This window comes from Phyllostomus hastatus, unplaced genomic scaffold (assembly GCF_019186645.2).
Source record: "Phyllostomus hastatus isolate PE091 unplaced genomic scaffold, TTU_PhHast_1.1 phas_contig_17, whole genome shotgun sequence".
Classification (NCBI taxonomy): Eukaryota; Metazoa; Chordata; class Mammalia; order Chiroptera; family Phyllostomidae; genus Phyllostomus; species Phyllostomus hastatus.
Genome location: NW_025333664.1, coordinates 21,625,300 through 21,644,874, shown reverse-complemented (window position 1 = coordinate 21,644,874; position 19,575 = coordinate 21,625,300). Strand labels below are relative to the sequence as shown.

General features: G+C 42.9%; 2 protein-coding genes and 1 pseudogene across 2 annotated transcripts; 2 read left to right on the top strand and 1 right to left on the bottom strand.

The window, feature by feature from the left end:
* Positions 1–2,984: 2,984 nt before the first annotated feature.
* On the top strand, positions 2,985–4,736 carry DEFB128 (defensin beta 128). The gene is made up of 2 exons (XM_045833203.1): positions 2,985–3,068; positions 4,498–4,736. The coding sequence occupies exons 1-2, from the start codon at positions 3,020–3,022 to the stop codon at positions 4,734–4,736; spliced, it is 288 nt and encodes a 95-aa protein (XP_045689159.1). The 5' UTR covers positions 2,985–3,019.
* Positions 4,737–9,061: 4,325 nt separating this feature from the next.
* On the top strand, positions 9,062–15,354 carry LOC123815042 (annotated as a pseudogene).
* Positions 15,355–17,491: 2,137 nt separating this feature from the next.
* On the bottom strand, positions 17,492–19,373 carry DEFB127 (defensin beta 127). Its single transcript, XM_045833202.1, has 2 exons — positions 19,325–19,373; positions 17,492–17,745 (listed from the first exon to the last, which is right to left on the bottom strand). Exons 1-2 carry the CDS (start codon positions 19,371–19,373, stop codon positions 17,492–17,494), a joined length of 303 nt encoding a protein of 100 aa, XP_045689158.1.
* Between the last annotated feature and the right edge of the window lie 202 nt (positions 19,374–19,575).

The window sequence follows — 19,575 nt, the reverse complement described above, 5'->3', positions numbered from 1 at the left end:
TCTTTATATCCCATGGCTATACAATGCATTTATAAATTTTATTCTACTCTAATATCTTTTAATCTTATACTAGCTCTCACCTTCTCTTGCATGAATTTTGTTATGAGAATGTTGTACATTTTATGTAGTCAAATCTGTCACTTTATAAAGTTTCATCCTCTTCTGTCATCAGTATTAGCTTATTTCCTTTATTATCTTTATTGCTTACTATCAGCTTTATAGCTTATTATCTTTATTGCTCATTTAAATCCTTCTCTTCTTTATTGTTTATTTTCCGGAAACTGTCTGGTGCTACATGTACTTAGGCATCAAGGCAGACAGTGGAGGCAGCTGATACAGGGCCCCTCTGCGCTGGTGCGCACCTGCTTTGCCAACGGGCCTCAAACTGGAGGGATGAGTGTGGACTGTGTGTGTGTGTGTGTGTGTGTGTGTGTGGTGTGTGTTCAGGGAGTGTTTGTTGACTAACAGACTTTATTTTAAACTGCGTGTCTGAAAAGCAAGCAAGCTCATTTTACTTTCTTTATCTTATCTCTTGCCCAATTGTCAAAATAAATTACTTTGGGAGCAGAACATTTAGAAGGCTGAACCCCAAAGTGTTAACAGAGAGTGGTGAGATTATGAGTGGTTTCTGCTTTCTCCTATTTGTTTTTCTGTGTGTCTGATTTTTTTTTCTAGCATGACATGTTAATTCAACTTTCTCTCATTCCCTAAACAAGAACAACAAATGAATCTTGCCTTGGCTCCCCCAGTCTTTTTTTTGTAAGAGGGAATTAGTAGTCCCATCTGTTGCCTGGATTTAATCTGTCCAACACTTTGGAAGGGTAACATCTTAAGTAGAATTCAGAGAATATTTCTAAGAAACAGGTCATTTAAAGTTTCTTTATAAGTAAGCTATTAAAAGCAGTTTGTACCACTATGGACCCCAGTGGGAGGTGCAGTAACGAATGTTCATGGGAGATTTCTTTTTTTTAACTGACCGTGGGTAAAAAGCAGCCTTTCATTATCCATCCCAGCCTACTCAAGGGGAAATCTGTTGCTCCGTCACAGAGAGCTCTGACTGACCGTGAGAACAGCGTGTGCTTGCCTGTACCGTGTCAGGACCGCACGAAGGCTGTTTGAGCACCACAGATAAACAGATCAGCAGTCAAACTTAGGGGTCTGTTGACGCAGGCAGGCCATATTGCTTTCAAGATGTACCAGGGTCGTCTGCAGAAAGCAGAAATAGGAATTCTCTCAACACCGGCTGCTCTCTGAGTGGTGGGTAGACTCCAAGTGGGTGGATGGAGGAAGGCGTCCAGCCAAGGGCATGACCAGTACATTTTGTGAACAAAGCAGTGTCATGTATTTGAATATTTTGTCTTCAGTCTCCCAAAGACTGACCCTGAAAAGGCAGCTGGAGAGGTGGGGTAGCAAATGGCCAGGGCCTTTACGCTTAGGCCCGTGCAGACCTGTGCTGGTCCCAGCTCATTCTTTGCCGTCGGGAACATGGCCACTTCCTGAAATTGTGGTTATCCAATTTGAAGAAGAGCGGTAACTTCTACTTCATAGTGCTTTTGTGAGGGTTTAAGTAAGTAATATAAATATAGAAATAATATAGAAGGCATTTGTCACCTAGTGGGCACACGTGAAGGGGTCACAGAGCTGAGACCCGAGCGGAGACCAGGTGGGTCACTGGAAGGGCCGGTGCATATCCGGTGGGGCCCTGGTCAGTTCTCATTCCTCCTCTTGACGTAGCAGCAGCACTTGGCAAACCGAATTCACTCTGGTTGCGGGGGGACACAGCAAGTTTGCACAGTACGCGTTCCTAACCCTAACCCCACTCTGTGTTGTGGTGCGGGTTTAATCATCAGCAGACATTACACGGTCTTCACAGATTCCATTTTCTTCCAGGTCCTATCGCAGAAAGATATTTGGATGGGCCCTAATTACTATAAATTCAAGGTTCTGGTGCCCGGAAATTGAAAAATGAGGCATTATTCTTTAGGATATGTCTTAATTATTACTGTCTTGGGATATTTTATTTAGCAATAATTTTCTCATTACTTTACAGTCATTCATTTCATAATTACAATATGTACTAAGGATACAGCATGAGTTTCATGTTGTGCATAAGTACATCCAGTAGTGATTAGTAATGTATGAAACTTCCAGAAAGTCATCTAGGAGTAAGGTCGCTTTTAGGTGTGGCTAGAGAAATTACTATTATTTCAGAGTTCCCCATAAAGTTTTTTACCCATTTGGTACAACTCAATTCTACAGCTGAAGCCTTTCAAAAGGTCACATCTCTTTAGCACAGATTTCAGCTCGTGGACTGGCCCCTGCCCACCTCTCCCAGGGCATTTTATGGAACCACTTCCCTGCCTGCCAGATCGGTGTGTGTGCCCCTACCCAATCTGTTACTTTCATAATCTGTTTCTTTGCACATTTAAATTCCTCTTCACAAATTATGTTATGTTCACCCATCCCATCTACCTAACTGGCCCTGTTGAGCTCCTAATTTTCCTTTAAAACCAAGTTCAATCACCTCCCCGTCTGTGAGACATTCCCCAACCCAACTAAATAGACCTGCTTATGCACATCCAATAATGATTAGTTATGATTTTATTAATCCTCCAAACTGGGTTACTTTTGTGAGTCAATGGTGGCACCAGCTAGATGGGACATTGGAACAATAGGAATAAACTAGGAATGTCCCACATGAACCAGACGTATAACCAGCCACTTTGACCCAAATGGGCTGAAGGCCCGGTGGAGGAATCATTGTTCCTGCTCTCTGGGAGCTCATGTCCTGAGGAGGGAGAGGTAGGTGTGTTTACTGGAACATTCTGTGACTGTGCACTCCGTATTTGGGAATGTGAGTGGGAGTGGACTTGGGTTTCCTGTTCACCCATGTGGTTAAAATGAGAGCTCAGAAAGCTCGTAGCACCCGGCACTCTGGCTCATCTTGAAAGATTCTGGGGGACACAGATCACTGGACAAAGAGATCCTGCTGCCCGTTCCTCTCGGGAAGTCTGTAAACATGAAGCTGTTTCTGGTTCTTGTTGTTCTGCTGTTTGAGGTGCCCACAGGTAACTTGTCCAGATGCACCATGACATCCTAGGAGATGTTACTGCCCGTAAGAGTGGGGCCTTCGAGATTTCTGGCGTCTTGCCAATATCATCAAAAGTACCCACTGTCTTGGGTGCCTGGCTCGAGTCTATGTCTTGGAAGAGGACAACTAGAGAGGTAACAAAAGATCGGAGCCATACCCTCCGAGTCCTCTCCAGAGGTAGGAATGAGCCCATAATCTAGAATCATCTCGGTAGCGTACAACAAAGCTTGCACCCAGGAACCTGGCCATCTCTTTTTCTATTCAAGTTCATGGTGGGCCTGCACTACAACAGTAATAAGAGCAGCATAAGCTTTGGAGGCATGTAGATATGAGGTTAAAATATGTCTTCACCCCTGACTACTGTATGAATTGAGCTAACGCTCACTCTGAACCTCACTTTTCTCATCTGTTAAGTGAGTATAATGACTCGATTTCATAATAATTGTGTTTCATGACCTTACAAATGTGAAAAGCTAAGTTCTCCCTTGCTGCTGTATGAAGGCATGTATGTTTTTTTTCTGACTCTAAAATACCTTTCAACCCTTCAGAGATGCTCCCTGGTTCTGGAATTTAAGATAGGGTGAACTGTGTCTTTGTTCTCCATCTTTATTCCATGGGCTTGTCCAAATTTGTGTACCGGGGCAAGTAAAGAGCTGGAAATAGGAGATTTAGGACCTCAGTGCCATACTCTGAATAGGTGACGATTTGGATCTCTAGGGAGACAGGTATACATGGAATTGAGTTTGATTCCTGGGAATCACATTTATCTGAGATCGAAAGGAGGATGGAGAGAGAGAGAGAGAGAGAGAGAGCACACGTGCGCGCGAGCAAACGTGCAGGTTATGGAGAAGTCATAGCAACTGAATAAGGGAAGGGGTTCTTAATGACCTTTATCCTTGAGACCCACGTGGTCTCTGCAGAGGGAGGTTTCTGCTGTCCATGTCAGTGTGATACCCAATTTTACTGTTAACTTAAAAAGGCCTGTCTTTGATCCTCTTTAAAAGTTAATTTGACTCTGAATTATGCCATGGTCACAAGTTGGCACTCTCTGGACAGGACTGGGGCAGGGCGGAGGGAGTGCTGACTTTGTAGCATGGAAGACAGAGTCAGATTTGCCAGGGTCCTAGGGGTGGGACTAGCTTCAGGCAGTAACCATGAATTCAGCTCTCTCTTCTCTTTTGTCGTATGTTCTAATGCTCTCAGAGCCAATTGAGTATTGGCCAGGAGCTGGAGTTTTGGATGTCCCAAACTCGAGATGATTTTTCAAGGAGGAGGCTCTGAGATTTCTTGTCTCAGCATAAGGTTCACTTTGGGACCACAGGAGGCCCCAGCTGGTGGGGAACCACACACCTCTTCCCCTTTGCCTCTGGAACTAACCTGAGTCCAATGTTGTTTTCTGTGCCCAGATGCCGCACGACCCAAGAAATGCTTTAGTAACATAGCAGGCTACTGCAGGAAGAAATGTGCAATTGGAGAAATATATGAAATATCATGTCTAAATGGGAAATTATGTTGTGTTAATGAAGGTGAAAACAAAAAGTACCAGAAAGTTGAAGAGCCACACAAGCCATTTCCGGTGCAGTCCGATGAGAAGCTGGACTACATGATTTTACCCACCGTCACGCTCGTCACCATCCAGTTCTAAATAAAGTGCTCGCCCCCCTGGCCTCCACTCTTCCTAAATCAAAACTGCCACCTAATGCAACATGCTGGGGCAAGGGATTCACCGTGTTCTGCTGTGTCTAATGCACACTTTTTGTCCAAATTTTGAGGGAAAAATAAGGATGCACATTCTACATGGGCAGTACCTGAAATACCTTGTATGTGTTCTTATGCTTTGTAATTATGTGTTACATAAAATTTATTGGACCATACTATGTTAAAAAATAAATGCTAAAATTCCTTTATAGTACAAAAAGTATCTAAACATAAATAAATAAAAAATGGAATTAAAAAATTACAATGAAAGATTTTTTTTGAAAATTTGGGCCAAAAAATGTGGGCATATATTATATACAGCAAAAAATGGTATCTGCTTCTTTTTGTGAACTGGATTCTCCACATAATAAAGTCCTATGCTTTTCCTGGGATTGATTTATTAATGTATTCACTCACTTTTTTGAACACTTCATACAGAAATGAATAGTTACTTGTCCTGGCTGGCGTAGCTCAGTGGATTGAGCGCGTGCTGTGAACCAAAGCATCGCAGGTTCGATTCCCAGTCAGGGCACATGCCAGGGTTGCAGGCCACGGCCCCCAGCAACCGCACATTGATGTTTCTCTCTCTCTCTCTCTCTCTTTCTCCTTCCCTTCCCTCTCTAAAAATAAATTAATAAAATCTTTTTAAAAAAGGAATGAACAGTTACCATGTTCCAGTCATCCTACTAGTAGGATGGGTGACACAGAGATAAGAGGAACACGCTGGCAGAGGCAGAAGGCAGCTCCTCTACTTTCGTAGCATCTCAGGCATCACTCCTCTTTTTCCTGAAGTTTCTTATGTCTAAGGAGATCCGAATGTCCCAACTTTGTGTGTTAAGGATGAGTACAGAGCCTTTTTCTAGCAACAAAGAATTCTTTAGAGGAAGAGAAGATATTTGCACATTTCCATAACATGTATTAGCACAGATCTAATGGGAGGTGATGACAGCTAATGATAATTCCATCGCATCATTTGAAGCTCATTTAACGGGCACGCTCCATTTCTTTTCTTCAGTAGCAATTTGAATATCCAGTTGTCACAACTTTTAGAGACGTATTTAGGATTTTTGAAAACATTGCATATTCTGTTTATTTCACTAGTGTGGGTTTATAAACTTCCTGCTATAAAATGAGGAAGGTCTAATATAGAATATGGTGATTATAGCTGATAGCACTTTATTATGTAATTGAAATTTGCTAGGAAAGTAGAACTTAAATGCCCCCCAGCCCCCTCCACAAAAAATAAAAGAGAAAGAAAGATAAATACATATGTGAGGTGATGGTTGTGTTAATGAACTAGATGGAGGAGTATTTTCACAATGTATATGAATCACCACGATGTGTGCTTTAAATATCTTACAATTTTGTGTGTTAATTATGCCCCCAAAAGCTGAAATTAAAAAGTAAGTTTAAAATAGCGTAAAATTTAAAGCCTTATAAATGAGGAGGACACATTTAAGAAGCTCCTCACGAGCTAAACACGTCCTCAGTAAGTCACGATGGCAGGAAATGCCCTCCAGGTGAACAGAACAGAATGTTGTGCGGTGCCATCGTGGAGGTTGCCTGGTTCACATTTAAGTCACAGATAATGTTTGTGGCTCCAACACCTCCTCTGGGATAGGGGAATCAAAGAGCCTATTCCTCCATGTGCAGCTCACCATCTTGTTTTACTGGGAGGACAGGAGGACAGGTGTTTAGATGCCTGTGTTAACATTTTCAGAGCCTCTGAGTGCCTGCCTGTTAGCAGTTGAGGCCTTTGAGAATTCTGAAGTGTGTAAGAATCAAGGACTGGTCTAGACTGCAGAATTTTCAGTATTTTTTGTTGATGATTTCAGCACCATGCAAGCTAATTTTGCCTTCATTGTTAGAGAATTTTTTTTTTAAGGCTCACATAGAAGGCCCTTTTCTTATTGCAATACTTCACAGGCTCCTGTCTTTTCCATCTCCACCACTGTAGATCACCAGTGGCATTCTCAGGGAGGGTCCATTTAGTCACTATGACATGAAGCTGGATCTTGCCCATTGTCTTTAATCTATATGTGTCCTCTAGTCTATATGTGTCCACTGATAAATTACATACAATAATCCATTTTGGCTTAGTTAGTATCAGATCAGCCAGTGAAGTGTCTCCTGTGTTAGGAGAGGGGGCATAATGAACTAAACAGAAAATTAAGCCTTGAATTCTACTTTGGGTGGATCTCATCTTTGCTTTGACTTCCTCCTATTATGCTTCTTATATCTTCCACACTCATAGGAGAAGTGGACGGGGTCAGTATTGTTAGATGCTTATTTTCATATACAAAATTAAATCTAAAGCCTATATTTTTATTACGTACCCTTTTGGTACAAGCAGAATTATCTGTGCCTTGTTTTTCTTGGTTCTATCTTAGAACATTTTCTAAGATCTTTTTCATAGAACATTTCAAAATTGCCAGAATGTTCCAGGTAGTTTTCTACTGCACAGCAGCCGTGGGGGCCACCCATCTCTCAGGGGGTCTTGGACAATGCTCATGAAAAGTGCCACAGATATTAATCATTTCCTACTTGTACTCATCCTTTCTTAGAAAATTTGCTCATAGCTCTCCTCAGGGAGCCTGTTTCTATGGGTTCTGGCAAGACAGTGTCGGGCCAGATCACCCTGCTGTCTTGGCTACAAGTAGTTGGACCAGGGTGAGGAACAGATGTATGTGTACAGGCTGAACCTACGTCTGTGGATATCCAAGTTGGGTCCTGGTATACTGCTGAATAAGAAAAGTAGGAGGGAGGGAGGGAGAGAGAGAGAGAGAAATCCAGTTTCAGTTCTTGGTTTAATTGGTTCTACTCCCCAAGGCCTCATGTGGTCGTTACCATTTGTTCTGGCAGGTCCTCCTTTTCTGAAGTGAGCTCTAGTGGGCTTACGTCTCCCATGACCTCATGTCTAAGACAGGACACATCGTGCACTGGGCAGTTTCTCAGCACAGAGGTTCAGGTTAGTATTTAATTGGTAAAGACGAGGGTAGTGACAGTGACAACAATTAAGATCCACTTCAATAATTGGTTTAGAAATAATCAAATATTTAAGACCAGTCATGATCAAAGCAACTTTACGAAGGTATGTTTTTGTTCATAGGTACATTCTGACGTAGCCTCAGTTACTCAGTGGCTCTTGGGAATATGCAGATGTTCATTACCAGTGTGGTGCTTTTCAGACTTTAAAAAAAATAACCAATTGATACTATTAGAGAACATAGATAAACTAGTAAAAAATTATAAGAAATAATAATTCAAATATTACAGTTAAATAACCCTATTCAAATAGTACCTGTCAGACAAGTATCAAGGCCCAGATACTATTAAATAATGTTTCCTGAGTCTGAGAATCGGGCCACATAAGACGTAGGCACATCTGAGGTCCCTGTCTTGTATCGAAACGGAAGCATGCAGATGACAGGATAGAGTCTTTCAGCCTTCTTGGCTATGTTTCAGCCTGGTTAGAGTTGGAAGGCACTTATCTGTAACCTCTACAGATAAAGTAAAATAAGTTATGTTGCATAGACAGAGTAAAATATGGTTGATCAGTCTGAAGTAGTGAGTTAAAAACTTAGCAGTGTATCTATACTCTTTAGTTAAGAACAGTGACATGGTGGGGGCGGGAGGGTGAGGGGAGGTTGGCAAGGGTATAAAAGGAATAAATGGAAATGGAACAAAATAAAATAAAAATAAACTATTTTTTAAAAAGAGAGAAGGAAGAAAAGCACAGTGACAGGGTAAACATTCCCATGCTGGGGAAAGGCTTGTTTCAAGCTGACACAGCTGACGACTTACACACACACACACACACACACACACACACACACAGAGCCGCCTGCCACCCTGAGTTTGCACAGGGTCTGCTTTTATGTTTAAAAAGTTCAAAGAAAACGGTGAATAACTGGACATTAGCAAGATTTAAAAATTTCATACTTCAAAGGGCACCAGGAAGGAAGTGAAAAGATAATCCACAGAATGGAAGGAAATTTTTGCAAATCCCCTACCTGATAAGGACTTGTGCCTAGAATAGGGAAAGAACTACTGCACCTCAATAATGAAAAGACAACCCAATTAAACAATGAATAAAAGATGGCCCCCATCTTCTCTAGACGTACTGGGCCAGCTCGCTGCAATGGGAGACAGATGTCACTGTCCTTTCTAGTGGTCCTGTCACGTGGGTCCTTTCCCATGGGTCCTTTCCACCCATGCCGGCCCTGTCTGCGGGACCAGGGCCGGCATGGGTGGAAAGAGTGATGATAAAAAATGGCTGTTTTGGAGGCCAAAAGCTGTCATCAAATTGAGTTTGTTTTGGTGACGGCAGTGAGCCTCGAGACAGAATCTTCAAGGAATGGATCAAACTGGATGAAGGCCGGGAACCTGGATGAAGGAGAGAATGCTGAAATTCAACAGGTTAAACCATCTGACAGACTTCAGTGTAATACTAGAAACATTGAACAAATCAAAGACAGAAATTATGAAAATAAGTGAAGCTAAAACTAAAATCAGATCTCCAAGCAAGCTCCTCCCTCAAGGGACTGATGAGTGTTAAAATGATGTAAAAAAACAGATCTTAAAAAAATTTATTTACTTGTTTTTAGAGTGAGGAAGGGAGGGAGACAGAGAGGGAGAGAAATACCAATTAGCTGCCTCTCGTATGCACCCCTTCTGGGGACTGAACCCACAACCTGGGCGTGGGCTCCTACACACCAGCCAACGGAGCCACACTGGTCAGGGCCACAGATCTTTTTATGTTAAATGCTCTCCAACAGGTGCAACTCTTGTTGACATAGATGCATGGTTAGAAGATAAAGGTCAAGTATGGAATATTCAAATGAAGAGAGCATTGCACAGAGCATTTAAGGAATCAAAATTTGATGTGTTTCATAGCATTAAATCGGCTGAGAAGTGTTTTGAGACACTCCCCTGCTCCCCACTGTGACCAGAAGAACAAAGATAGGGACCTTGCTTTTCAAACATTACTTTGGGGGCCAAAAAAAAAAAAAGCAAAGTAAAGCGAAAGTTAATGCATGAGCTTAACAAGAGCAAGAAGAAAAACAAAAGTTAGCCAGAAATGCTGAAATGAAATCTAGAGGATTGGGTGTTTGCTGAAATTTGGGGGGAACTTAGATGATCTGACCTGTACAAAAGATTTGCACACTCTTTTCTCAAGTCATGGTGAAATAAAATGGATAGATTTTGTCAGAGGAGCAAAAGAGGAAATGCTTCCATTTAAAAAACAAGCTAAGGAAGCATTGAATAAAAAGCTGAAAATGCAAACACACACACACACACACACACACACACACACACACACACACCCCAAACATTAACTTACAGTTAAGGAATAAAGTGATGTGGGAAGTACTAGAGAGAGATGGGGAACAAGAAGCAAGCATTGAAAAAAATCATAGATGATCAGCAAGAATCCCTAAACAAATGGGAATCAATAGGTCGCAGATTTAAAGGAAGAAGAAAGGGAAATGAAGCTGTCCAGGCTGGGTTAGCTGAGGAAAAGCACAGTTTCAGGGCAAGAGAACTAAATGTGGAAGAGATGATGAAGGAGATAAACACGGTGCAGCTGGGCCAGTAAAAAAAGAGCAAGAGGAGAAACAAAGGCGAGCGTGCATCAAAGCAACAGGAAACAGAACATTGTTCTGGAGTCCAGCAGTGCAGTAAACAATGTTTTAAAAATCTATTTCAATTAGCCCTGGCTGGTGTGGCTCAGTAGATTGAGTGCTGGCCTGCGAACCAAAGGGTCACCGGTTTGAGTTTGAATCCCAGTCGGGGCACAGGCCAGGGTTACTGGCTGGATCCCCAGCTGGGGGTGTGCGAGAGGCAGCCGATCAATGTGTCTCTCACACATTGATGTTTCTCTCCGTCTCCTTCGTCTTTCCTTCCCCTGTCTCTAAAAATAAATAAATAACATCTTTAAAAGTTTATTTTAATTAGATTTTAAGCTGCTTCTGTCTTTGAAGGCTTTAGAAAAGAAAACCAAATTAGGTCCACTTTAATGTCCACCTGTGAGAAAGGAATTCTATTGTTGTTGAACTTGTCTTTTCTTTTTTTTTGGCATTCAAAGAGAATTTTTTAAAAATATATGGTTCTAGTTGTATTATTTCAGATGATATAAATATCAAAAAAAGCTTCTTCCACTACATTGCCTTTGTAATGTGAGAATGTCAAAAGTAATAAACTAGTAAAGACTAATGAAATAAATACTGTGTGCCTTGGTTGGGTGGTCCAGGTGCTTGGAGCATCATCTCGCACACCAAAAGGTTTCGGGTTCAATTACTGCTCAGGGCACATATGGGAAGTAACTAATAGATGTTTCTTTCTCACATTGATGTTTCTCCCTCTCCCTTCTTCTCTCTCTAAAATCAATAAACACATCCTCAGGTGAAGATTTAAGAAAATAAAATATATACTACATGTAAAGAAAAAAATGGACAAAAGATCTGAGCTGATATTTCTCCAAAGAAGATTTATGAATGACCAGTAAGCACCTGAAAAAAACATACAGCAGCAATCAGATAGATACAAATTAAAAGCAAGCTGATGACCACTTCACACTCACTAGGATAGCTATAACTAAAAAGACGAATAATGAGTCCTGGCGTGGACGCGGAGAACTTGGAACCCTCCATCCCCTGCTGGTGGGAGGGCGGCCGTGTTGGAAGACAGTCTGGCAGTTACTCGAATGTTAAACGGATTTGCTGTATGATCTGACAGTTACACTCCTTATTATAGATGCAGGGAAATGCAAGCATAGTCCATGCAAAGACTTGCACACAAAGGGTCGTAGGCTATTCATAATAGCCTAGGAATTCTGGAATGTACAAACTCATTCCTCCTACCAAAATGAGAACAGTGTTGAAACAGTTCTGAGAAGCTGAATTGCCTGACAAATTCCAACACACTGGCTCTGAAATAAGCCTCTCTGTAATATGGCTGGAACAAGAGCAGATTTTCCAGGACGGATTCAGAGTAATTGGCCTAATCTTAAAATACCACTAAGGTGGGGGCTGCCTAATTAGAAAGGGAATATGGACTAATATGTTGGGGTTTGAGAAAAAACTGAAAAGTGAAACCTCAGATTTATCTTTTAAACATCTTCAGAACTTTGACCTTGTAGGAAACAGAGGTACTTGAAAGGCTTGAGATAGAATAAAAACATCACCCAATTTTATCATAGAAATGCAGCTCACGGAATAGTGTGGGGGCCGGGTCAGATGAGAGAAGAGACTTCCGGAGGCAAACAGAACAGTTAGTATGTTCTTGCAATGACCCGGTCAGACATGATGCATGCTTTTTGCAGGCGATTTTGGAAGATATATGGAGGAGGTAAGGTTGGAATTCATTTACTTTTAAAAATATTTTTACTTTTATTTTTTGTGATAATTTAAAATTTCATAGTTGGTGTATGATATTATATTAGTCATATTGGTTTCAGGTACACAGTATAGCGATTCAACATTTTTATACCTTACAGTGTGATCATCCCATTAATTCTACTTATTATGTTACTGTGCTAACTTATTGAAATATTACCTTCTCAATAATTAACAAAATTTCAATTATAGTTGACATACAATATTATATTGGTTTCAGGTGTACAACATAGTGATTAGACATTTATGTAACTTACGAAATGACCAACCCGACAAACCTAGTACCCATCTGATTCCATACGTGGATATTACAACATTAGTGACTATACGTTGTACCTTACCTTTTCACCCATCCTTACCTTTTACCCCCCTTACCTTTTTCACCCATCCCCCCAGCCTCCTCTCCTCTGGCAACCATCCCTTATTGGGAGGTAGAAACAACCAGATTTGTTGATCTGGTTGAAACAACCTGAAAGCAGAGGATGGGAGAGAGAGGACTTAAGCATCCCCTTCAAGTTTCTGTCTTGGGTCACAGGGTGAACGCTCATGTATTTCAGGAAGTCGGGATTCCCGAGGGGTTTCCAGTGGAGGGGTTTCCAGTTCAGTGCGTCTCAGTGCCATTGCTGCTGGAGCTGTCCTGCCCAGAGCCCTCTCCCCTGGGAGGCAGTGGTGGGCTCTGCCTCACACGGGCTGGGCACCCGGTTCAAGGCAGCTGATTCAGAGCCTCCCCGAATAGTGGCGCAGTGCAGAATATGTTACTCAGCAGAGACCATCAAGGCGGTTCTTTCTGAAATTTGGACTAGGAGTGAGAGTAAACTGGTAGTTGAGAGAGAGTAGTGGGAGAACCCAGCACTCCCACGGACCGAAGTAGAAATGCTTAGGGTTCAAACTGAGGACAGGTTCTTCTAAAATTTCTGTTTGAACTAAACAAGACCACAGATCGGCTGTGCGTCTGGAGTAGAACACCTTGGTCCCCTGCAGGACCACTTTGATGGCATCACTTGGCCAGCGTTCCTTCATTGCATGGTTGGCTTGCTCTGAGCTGCACATTCTGGTTTATTGTGAGGAGACACTGCGCTACGACCTACAGTGCTTGCTTTTTGAGGGAAAAAAAGAGAGAGAGAGACCCTTATCTTAGGTCTCAGTTCAAGGAAAAAACTATTTCCCAGGGCATCATCTCTGCTTCAGAAAGCCAGTTCACCCACGATCACGCCAAACCCCCAGGCGCAGAGAGGGCAGCCTCCCTTCCCCCTAGAAGTGGGCTAGGTGAGCGGGAAGAGGGAACTGGGCATGGCGTGAGAGCAAGCTCAGTGGAACCTGGGAAGAGGGAGTAGATGCCCTTCAGTGACTCTGTTGAAGAAAGCAGAAATCAGCACCGTCTGTAGTCATTTCAGTAAAGGAAGATTTATTTGTAATTTCAGTGGAGTTACCATACATGTCAAGTGTTGGACCCGGCTGCTAATTTGGTGTGTTGTGAGGATCTCACTGAGTGTTCGCTCATCCGCTCTGTGTACCACAACTGTTAACTGTGCCTCTGGTTCGACCTGTGGCTTCCGGAATTCACTTAAGCTGCTTGCATCAGCAGCTGGACTTGTGATGATGAGACAAGACAAGGGTGTATACTTGTGTACTGTCCTTCAGCAGATGGCCACCGCCACTCAGTTTCTCATGTCACTGTAGACTGAGACCTGGGAGTCATCCCCACACCCACCGCATCCAGCGAGTAACCGACTGTTACAGATCAGAGCTGCCAGAGAGCTCTCTGATCCACCCACCTCGTCCCCTCACGCCCTCGGCTCTGGTCCGAACCACCTCTCACCTGGCCAGTGGTGATAACCTTTTAATCTCTCCCTCCACATCTTCTCCCAGTTTCAGTATGTTTTTTGGCATTTGATACAGAGTGATTAAAATATGCAGACCTGACCATATTATTCCCTGCTTAGAATATTCAGTGGCCTCCTATTCGTTTTCAGTTAAAGATCAAAATCTTAGACATGGTCTGTTAGCCCTAAGAAGTCTAACTGTTCTCCGCCCACCTCTCCAATATTTTCCTTTCTCCCATTCTCTGCCCACGGACCCTGTTTCTCCAAATACACTGTATTCCTCCTACCTCAGGGCCCTGGCATGCGCTGTTTCCTACCCACTGAGTTTTCTGTCTGTATCTCTTCCCCACAGACTCCTTTTTGAAAGAACAAACCTCTATTCATTATTTAGCTTTAGCTCAACTTGCATTGATTTGGTTGGTCCAAGCATGTGTTCACTGCTCCTTTAACTAGTAACAAGCAGCAGAGGGCTTGGGTAGCTGGTTACTAGCTAGACTTTAGGAAGCAAAGAAAACGTTAATGCAGTTGATGTTGCATTGTTGGAAGGTGTGATAAGTGAGCCATGGCAAAATGTAGATGGTTTATTAAAGTTTCTCCTAATTGTTTTTATAAATCATTATATCTTTTCAGCTGAACTATATGATATTAAATTCTCCTTTCTTGCTGAATATATAGTGTTTGCTAATGGCTTCTATCCTGGTTAGATTCAACAAATTTTTGCTCACTTTTTTCCATTTTTAGAATTCCAGTCTTGGATCCAGTTCAAAGGTCTCACTTCTCACCTCCCCTTGTGCAGGTGAGAACTGTGACTTTAGCCGCAGGCTTGAAATGGAGGAAGGGCCATCTGACTCTAAGACAACTTCTCCTCTAAGACCGTCTTACATGGCTGGTTGTTTTTAACCTGTCCTTGTGCACAAGAGCACACACGGTTAGGAGAGCTTGCACATGCTCACTGACACGCATGCCTACCTCCGACCCCTGTCCTGACCCCATCTCAGGAGTCTTCTGAGATCACTGCTTCCATTCACGCACTGCTTTCCTGTGGCTGGATTCCCTACATCCCCTCCAGACTTAGAACTTAACGTGATTGCCTCGCCTGGGGCATGTGGGTGGTGAGAATGGTGGACGCTGCCCCCAGGATGCACAGCCAGCCCCACCCCCAGGCTATGCGTGAGTGCAGCCCACACAGTTGTCTGTGGGTGCTGGAGAGCTCCTTTAGTCCGAAGAGCCAAGAGGACTTGCTCCTGCAGCAGCTGCGGGGCCCTTCGTGAGTAGCCTGTGCCCCCATGGCTGCATCAGCATCCTGGGTGGTGTGCGCTGCGCCCGCCAGCGGAGCCCGTTGTGACCATCTCTTCCCAGCGCCACACTCGGTGACTTCACACTGTAGCTTCAAGTGAGCTATGTGGGAGCATGTACACCAAGGGAATTGGCAAATCCTTTAAATCAGGAAATCCGGCCCCTTTCCCACCCTGGAAGCTGATTTATCATCGTGGTTGTTCAAACTGTACAATCACGTATTAACAGTTCTTTTTTTTCTTTTTTTTTTAACACTTGACAAAAGGTGACTTGTGTCCTGGTTCACTTTATTGGCATGTAGGGAAATGGTTGGGGCAGTGTGGCCAGCCTCAGTGCAGGCAATAAGGGGATATTGTAGCAAGTTTAAGAATGAAAATCAAACCAGTTGAAAGTCTGCTTTTTATCATCACCATGTGCTGGCAGTTCTAAACTATGTCTGCTTAAAATACTCCTTCCTAAGAAAACTTTTGCTGGTTTTAGCTCTAAAGAATTGCTGCAGTAACTGGTGAGTTTTAATAATGTTATTAAATGTATATTTAATAATGATAATTATATATATGGCTTTATTTTTAGAGCAGTGTGAGGTTCACAGCAAAATTGGGTGGGAGGTACAGGGAGTTCTCCGGACACCCTGTTCCGCACACGTACGCAGCCGCCTGTCAGCACCTGGCACTGATGAACCGATGCTGACACATCGTCACTTAAAGTCTGGAGTTTATTTTGGGTTCACTCTTGGTGGTGCACATTCTATGGATTTGACAAAAGTCATTACAGTATCTACAGTATAGGATAGTTTCACTGCCCTAAAGTTTCTCCATGCTTCGCCTATGCTTCCCTCCCTGATCTTTTTACTGTAACTATGCTCTTTGCATTTTCCAGAATGTCCTGTAGTTCAGGGGGCCCCAACCTCCGGGCCACGGACCAGTACCGGTCTGGGCCTGCTGGGAACCAGGCTGCGCAGCAGGAGGTGTGCTTGAACCATCCCGAAACTACCTCCCCACCCTCCAGTCCGTGGAAAACCTCTCTTCCACAAAACCGGTCCCTGATGCCAAAAAGGCAGGGGGCCGCTGCTGTTGTTGGGATCATACAGAATGCAGCCTTTTCAGATTGGCTTCTTTCACTCAGGAACATGCATTTAAGGTTCCTTTCTGTCTTTCCATGACTCGACTGCTCATTTCTCTTTAGTGCTGAATAATATTCCGTTGTCTGGATGTACCGCAGTTTATTTATCCATTCACTTACTGGATATCTTGGCTGCTTTCAAGTTTTGGCAATAATGAATAAAGCCGCTCTAAACACTTGTGTGCAGGTTTTTGTGTGGATAGTTTTCAGCTCAGTTGGGGCCATGCCAAGGACTGTAATTGTTGGATTGTTTGGTAAGAGAGTGTTAGTTTTATAAGAAACCATCAAACTGTCTTCCAAAGTGGCACATCTCATTTTGCAATAAATGAGAGTTTTATTCCCCAACCTTGCCAGCATTGGTTTGGATTTTGGCCCTTGTACAGCAATTCAGACCAGTTTGTGGGTCCTTTACATTATCTCCAAACTCCAGGGGGCCTGGATCACCAAGGGGATGCATTACTAGCAGTCGCATGTAATGCAGCAGCAACAACAACAACAAAGAAACTCCCTTGTCTAGGAGTTACCTATCTGTGTCTGCCTCCACCTTACATAGTGAGTTCTACCACAGTGGGATCTTCTTCGTCTCTCCCTCCAGCTCACTGCTTTTTACGCAGGAACTAAAGACATTAGATTTCCCCATAGTTACACTTTGGCCATTCTATTCTTAAACCAAACAAAGTGCATGTATATTTTCCTAAAATGTCCTGTCTTTTTCTAATTCCTTCCCATGTGTTGATTTTAGTCTGTTCACTCAAATCACCTTCTCTACAATCAGTCACCTGTTGAAATCGGACACATTTCATGAGACACCACTTTAAACTCATTCGTGAATTTCCCAGTTCAAGGGGAGGTTCTGAGTTGTCCTTATCGATTCATCACTTGGTGTATTGAGTGTTCAATCACTGGTTAAAGAGCAAATGAGTCAGACAACTGACAATAAACTTTATTAGAATCTGCCTGAAGGTCTTCTGAGGATTAAGGAACCAAAAGGGGAAAAGTGTGGTTCTCTTCACTTAGTGTGTTGGAATACGTTAAGAAATAAAGGAATGGAAATTGTATTTGATTTATGTAGAGTTTGTCTTGGGAATTAAATCATTTTCTGGATACGCATCGTAGTCTTGAGGCAAAGTCATTGCATATGTCATTGGCTTGGGACGAGTTGGCTTGGGAATTTTTTTACGAGCTTCCACTTCCATGATACTGAGGCAACAGTATCTCCCATTTTCACATAGTACTTCGCGTATTTCACTTATTCTGCATATTTTCCTGCACCTTCCTTGTATATATTGACCCCAGCATTTCTTAAGTTGTTCAGTTACTGTGCAAATAAAGAACAATAAGCCAAGGTCAGTGTTGGAGACTGAAAGGCAACTTTGGACATGGGGAGGAGAGAGGGTGTTTATGGGGATTACACGTATGGGAGATTCATAAGGCAGGTGCCTGTGATATCCCACGGAGGATGCACCAAGAAGGTAAACTTCAGTGAGTATGTCTGTCTGATCACTCGTATTTAGTTCCTCTAAGGTTTTGGACTTCCAGCCAGCATCTGATGGGCTCCACCAATGGCACCAGGTCTTGTTTGGGAAAATAAAGGAGGTGAATCCTTGACTTCAGGCTGTGGCACTATGCTCGCCCTGGGGCTGCAGCAAGCCTGCCTCCATTTGAATGTTTCCAGGGCACTACTTCCCTCCCTCCCTCCCTCCCTCCCTTCCTTCCTTCCACCACAGCCCCATTTCTACCCAGAATATAATTTTTTTTACTATGTATTTATGTGTGGATCAAACTACACTCTCAAGTTCATACTCACTACCATGGTCAAGAATGACTTTCTTGTTGTCCAGTTACATTTTTTTCCCTCAGTCATCTTCCTCATTAATTCCTACCATTGGACGTTTTTGCCAATGCTTATCTTTCTTTGGCTTCCATGGCATCACAATAATCCTGGACTTGTTTTATTTCTCTCTGACTCCCCTCATTTTTCCTCTATTAGTGGCAAGACTGCCTCTAATATTCAGCCCCAGACTTTTGCTCACCTTGCTATATATTCTATTCTTTAGTGACCCTAAGTGCTTTCAGTGATCTAACAGTTAGAATGTTCAGGTTTTGGTTTCTGGGCTTGTACAGTCTTCTGGAATAGACCCCAGAAGGTGAAGACTAAGAACAAAGATGCTGCCTCCAACCTCAGGTTCTAGAACTCCTTTGGTCCTTAGGAGTTTAAGGTGGCAGGGACGGACCATGCCTATTACTGTACTAAGAGACAGTTGTAATAGATCTGGTTTTGAAAGAGGAAAGAAAACTAATTTTAAGCTCTTAGTGTGTGCTAAACCTTATGCTAGATGTTTCATAAATGTTATATCATTTAATAAGGCCCTCATGAGTCAGGTATCGTTATCTTCACTGATGAGGAAACTGAGGCTCAGAAAGTCCTCACCATTTATCAAAAGTTGACAGACCAGTAGTAGACAGTGAAGGCCTGTTTCTCAAACCTGACCCCAAAGTTTGTGTTTCTTCCACTGTTCACACACTGTAGTAGAATAGACACACATATATGTATATGGAAGACAGAGTGGTTGGGTGCCAGAGAAAGCACTGTATCCAAAGAAACAGGGCAGCCCTAGATATTGGGCTCATTCCTTTCTTCAGTGAGACCTTCCCAGAGGCAGTTATGGCCTCTTTTCAGCTCTGAGTACCCCTTTCAACTCATGGTGCCTCTTTTAAAGAACAGTACCATGGTAGAAGGCCTCAGGAAGAGGGAATTTCTGATGACATTTGGTAGACTTCAGCCATCCCTGGGGAATCTATTTCTTTCTACTGTGAATTATAAAATTACCTGCGGTTCTTAAAAGTATTCCATCCCGTTGCTGATTTGCATGAGTCCCTGGAAAACTCGGGATTACCTGTGGGTTTCTGGAACAGAAGAATTGCAATGATTAGCAGGAGCCTCATGGCCAGGTTTCTTGGAGGAGGCGGCAGCTACAGCCCTTGGTCCAGTGAGTTGCACACCATGCCACCTTCCTCAGAGACCTGGCTTCTTATCCACTGAACCAGAACAGGTGGTGTCATATGAAGTATGCCCCCAAACTTCTGATCTGTGGATTTTGCATCATGTGGGCAGGCACAGGAAATTTGAGGTCACCCAGTTTACCCC

What these genes read in the sequence shown, in the direction of transcription:
- DEFB128 (XM_045833203.1), top strand. Translation starts at nt 3,020, where the DNA reads ATGAAGCTGTTTCTGGTTCTTGTTGTTCTGCTGTTTGAGGTGCCCACA. An exon ending in GCTGTTTGAGGTGCCCACAG is followed by an intron (nt 3,069 to 4,497) that starts GTAACTTGTCCA and finishes TTCTGTGCCCAG; the next exon opens with ATGCCGCACGACCCAAGAAA.
- DEFB127 (XM_045833202.1), bottom strand. Translation starts at nt 19,373, where the DNA reads ATGAGGCTCCTGCTAATCATTGCAATTCTTCTGTTCCAGAAACCCACA. An exon ending in TCTGTTCCAGAAACCCACAG is followed by an intron (nt 17,746 to 19,324) that starts GTAATCCCGAGT and finishes TTATTTGCACAG; the next exon opens with TAACTGAACAACTTAAGAAA.